The 4704-nt window shown below is 29.6% G+C and overlaps 2 protein-coding genes across 7 annotated transcripts in view; one reads left to right on the top strand and one right to left on the bottom strand.

Moving 5' to 3' along the window:
* Positions 1-169: 169 nt before the first annotated feature.
* Positions 170-3225, top strand: LOC115234016 (pyridine nucleotide-disulfide oxidoreductase domain-containing protein 1-like). Of its 5 annotated transcripts, none has more exons than XM_029804708.1 (6): positions 170-226; positions 476-552; positions 630-792; positions 905-1002; positions 1082-1212; positions 1331-1545. In XM_029804708.1, the coding sequence occupies exons 2-6, from the start codon at positions 490-492 to the stop codon at positions 1461-1463; spliced, it is 588 nt and encodes a 195-aa protein (XP_029660568.1). In that variant the 5' UTR covers positions 170-226; positions 476-489; the 3' UTR covers positions 1464-1545. The 5 variants fall into 5 exon arrangements, with proteins under 5 accessions (XP_029660568.1, XP_029660569.1, XP_029660570.1 ...); XM_029804709.1 differs by having other exon boundaries at positions 205-240; XM_029804710.1 differs by lacking the exon at positions 170-226 and adding an exon at positions 265-315.
* A 438-nt stretch (positions 3226-3663) lies between these two features.
* LOC115234012 (kinesin-like protein KIF14) overlaps positions 3664-4704 on the bottom strand; it is a 17370-nt gene continuing 16329 nt past the window's right edge. For both annotated transcript variants that reach the window (XM_029804697.1, XM_029804698.1), the window contains one exon: positions 3664-4560. In XM_029804697.1, coding sequence (XP_029660557.1) covers positions 3733-4560 — 828 coding nt within the window. In that variant the 3' untranslated portion in view covers positions 3664-3732. The remainder of the gene's footprint in view (positions 4561-4704) is intronic.

Below are 4704 nucleotides of genomic sequence, written 5' to 3'. Positions count from 1 at the left end.
AGGAGGGCACGTCGCGACTCGTGTTCATGAAATCGTATAAATCAAATAAGAAACTATTTTAGAATTGAAATAAATTATGAAATGTTAAAAAAATATATGTTTACATGTAATATATTCTTTTTTATTTTTTTAAATATATTATTAAGTACATTGTCATATGTGTGTTTATGAATATAGATTCAGTTTTCATTCTATGATTTTCGTATTACTTGACTTTGCCAAATATGTGTGTATTATGATGTATATATATAATATAATTATTATTCTTTAAATGATAATTGTGCGATAAATATCAATATCTATTTACTTCATAATGTAAATTTCGCGATTATTTATTTATATTTAATTCGTATTATGACTTCATTCTATAACATTTACCATTGTAAATTACAGATTGTTTAATCCATGTGCTGTTAACCTATATGAAACTGTTTAATTATATAGTATTTTAAATAGATACTTTTTATTTTCACAGTAACCTTGCCGAAGATGTTGATTCTAAACGCAATACATCGAATAGGAACATTGGCGCGAGCAAATTTAACTCATAAAGTAAGTTTGCAAAATAATCGTATTAGAAAAATCACATATTTAAACCAATATCTTTTATAGATATAAATTATTTGTAGCTCGATTCAACAAGATCCATTATTTCCTCATGTCCACGCTATTCTGATAATACGAAGGAAGAAATAACGACTGAAGGCAACAGATCGACTATATGTACTTCTAAAGGTGCACACAGACCAATTGTTTCAGTAGAGACAAGTATCAAGTATATGGATAGTGATGGTAAGAAGTCATTAATTAGTTATTACATATGATTGATATTAAGTATGATTATTATAAAGTTTAGTAACATCATTATTACAAACTTATATGACATAAATATCACAAAATCTAGCTTACAAACAGACTTATGGAGATAACCCAGTATGGAAATTATATAGAAGAAATTATAAAGGACAAAGAGCACCTAGAAAAACTCGAAAAACTTGTGTAGTATGTATGCAAACTTTTCTGCCATATGCGTATGACAAAATTGATATAATCTTTCTAATAATTATGATATATAATTTAGAGAGGTGGTATAATATCTACTGGAAATCCCTGTCCCATATGTAGGGACGAATATCTTGTATTTGATCATAGAAATGTCAAGTTACTTGAACAATTTATCAGCAAATACAATGGAGAAATTCTAAGTTACTCGTAAGTAATATCTTAGTTTCATCATTAATATTTCATTAATATTTCTCTATTATGTTTGTGCTAAAATATCTTTTGACATATATATATTTAAGTTTGGATATTTTCTATATATTTATAGACAAACAAGTATTTGTCAAAAGAGACACAAAGAACTCGAAATTGCGTTAATGAGGGCCAAGGATTATGGAATTATTACATTCGATGTTCCTATAAGACAATACAATTATTTTGAGTGGAAACAGAACAAATAAAATCGATTAACATATATATATATATATATATATACTTCTCTATTAAATATGGATAAATCCAAAGCATATACGGGAAAAAAAATAGAATCCACCTTTGTCATAGTCGGAGGTGGTATAGCTGGAGTATCCTGCGCTGAAGGATTAAGCTTTCTTGCTCCAGAAGAAAGTATAATCTTAATTACTGCTAGTCCTTTGATAAAAGCCGTGACAAATATAGTTCCATTAGGCAAAACATTAATACATTTTGATGTAGAAGAGAAAAGTGCAACAGCCTTAGACGAGAAACATAAGATGTTAAAAGTGATTCATGATACTGTAGTCAAGATTGATACTATTAGAAAATTAGTAGAAATTAGCAATGGAAAGACTATAAGTTTCAAAATGTTGTGCCTTTGTACTGGCGCGAAACCGAAGTTAATTGCAGAAAACAATAACCTTATTGTAGGTATTCGTGATACAGAATCTGTACTACAATTCTCTCATAAGCTTAAAAATGCGAAAAGAATCATAATTATTGGTAACGGAGGAATTGCTACCGAAATTGTACACGAGATTAAAGGCGTGGAAATAATCTGGGTAATTAAAGATAAACACATTTCCGCAACTTTTGTCGATCCTGGAGCTGCCGAATTCTTTTTAAACAAGATTTATTCCAAATCCGATATGTCGGAAAATAAAGATACACCAACCAAAAGAATGAGATATGTAGTATCAGATACCGCACCAGTTAAAAACGGAGCTGCTCTTGGTCCAGATTGGCACAACAGTTTTGACATGAGCAGTACACTTTTTACATCTACAAATGTACAAGTCGAGTACGAGTGTGAAATATCGAAAATACTTACTTCTGATGAGCAAAAACAGTCCAATTCTACAGAAAAATGGCCAATCTATGCACGACTAACAAATGGTAAAATTATCGGGTGTGATCTTATTATCTCAGCAACAGGTGTTATTCCAAATTCTGACATACATGGATTAGAAGATCTTAAAAAAGGAGAGGACACTGGATTATTAGTAGATTGGAAGTTAGAAACTTCAAAGAAAGATATCTATGCTGCTGGAGACGTGTGTACTGTAGATTGGCCAAAAGCGAAACATTGGTTTCAGATGAGACTTTGGACACAAGCTCATCAAATGGGTCGTTACGCTGCAAAGTCAATGGTCGCGACTTTAAGAAACGAAGAATTCTTGCAAGACTTTTGCTTCGAACTCTTCACTCATGTGACTAAATTTTTTTCTTACAAGGTTATCTTACTCGGCTTGTACAATGGACAAACTTTGGAAAAGAATTATGAGATACTTTTGCGAATCACCAAAGACCAAGAATATATCAAAATTATTTTACAAGATGGCAAAATGCAGGGCGCGGTACTCATCGGAGAGACAGATTTGGAGGAAATGTGTGAAAATTTGATACTTGATCAGTTGGACTTAAGTATGTATGGAGAAGATTTGTTAAATCCTAATATCGATATTGAAGATTATTTTGATTAAGATACACTATTAATTTGTTAATATGTGTGTTTGTCTTAATTCAACTTTATCGAACTTAATTCTAATAAAACTTGACCCAGTTGCTTGACTATATATATGTGTGCATCATTTTTATTTGATTTATAAAGATTTATTGTCACTCTTGTGGCACACATAAATATAGATAACTTTACAAAATCTTCACAGTCTTTTTTACATATACAGTTTTATAAGAACTTATAAATTTTTATCTAATTCCATGGAAAATAAATTTTATATTAAAGGGAGAGATCAGTCTTAAAATTAAATATAAGAATTAAAAACTGACGTTTTAATTATTGGTTAATTAATGCATCATTTATAACTAGGCTTACATACACAATATACAATTCATATAATATTCATAAGTTATAAAAAACATTTCTTTTTACTTAACATATTCGTAAAACAAATAATTTAATTTCCTTGTTGTATCTTAGTATCTTGTTACTAAGCCTCTTAATTAGGTTACATGAATTAAAACCGTTTTATGATGCAAGCAAAATTTCAAAATTAAATAAAACTGATAAAATAATAAAACATGAAAAAACAAAAGGCATGTTCTAATGAATTATTTAAAGCTTATTAAAAGATATAAATTAATTAATGGGTCACAAGTCTACATCTGTGAAATGATATGTATCATTATTGTAGTATTATTACAATAATAATAAGATACTTTTGAGATGATAGTTGAAAAGTTTTGTTTAAAAATAATCATTATCCTAAATAGCTATTACTTATTTTATCGAACTCATTGACGTTCAATTTTATCAATGAACCTCACGTTTTTTGGAGAATTTTCAGTTTTCACATCAATGTTACTTTGCATGCTAGATTTCTTTGGTGACATATTGTGATTTAAAGAATTTTTCACAACATTTTTCGCAGTTAATCCTTTATCTATGTTGCTATTACTGACATTATCTGATGAGGCTGTATTTTCTTCCTTGCATTTATTTATATCTCTATTCTGGAAGATAGTCTTTATATCATTTGTTACATCAATGACAGTGTTGTTGACACTGTTTATCGAATTTGTACTCGTGTCTTCACATTCACTTAAATCTTTATTCTGGAAGATGCTTTTTAAGGTTTCAATAATATCTTGTATCTTGGTTAACGATTCGACGATTGGCTTAATATTGTGATTCTGATAGTGGCACAGCTTGTTCAAGGTCTTCGCGGCAACTTCAATTTGAGTAAGACATGCATTTATATCTTCCTGTTGATCATGCGTTACAGAAGTTTGATCATTTAAAGTCGGTTCCAATATAGATGTGTCCATGGTAAGTTGATGAATGCTCTCGTTCAATTGTTTTTTTACAGGTGTCATATTTATCGAAATTCGACTATTGTTTAAAGAGTCTTCGAATATTTCTCTCGTGTCATAAGGCTCCCAATTGTAAGGGAAAACCCGCAATTCCTTTATCGAGTCTTCTATATCACAGTTTCTCAAGCGATGGATCCAATCTAAAAAGTCCATCGGTTGCCATAATGTCTCCATCATATGGGTTTTATCACGAACGCGAATCACTGACTGTAAATTCTTTTTTACTATTATTTGTTGTTGATCGAATTCCTAGAAACAGAAAGTAGCATGAAGATTTCTGGAGAAAAAATTGAAACAATTGTGTATACATAATCTGTTACATAGAGTATTATATTCAGTAAATCATAGTATAGTACAACTAATAATATTATTCTTCATAATAATAATTAAAAA

Source organism: Formica exsecta, unplaced genomic scaffold (genome assembly GCF_003651465.1).
Source record: "Formica exsecta isolate Colony F162 unplaced genomic scaffold, ASM365146v1 scaffold192, whole genome shotgun sequence".
Classification (NCBI taxonomy): Eukaryota; Metazoa; Arthropoda; class Insecta; order Hymenoptera; family Formicidae; genus Formica; species Formica exsecta.
Note: the sequence above shows the minus strand (reverse complement) of the source record. Positions and strands in the feature narration are given on the sequence as shown.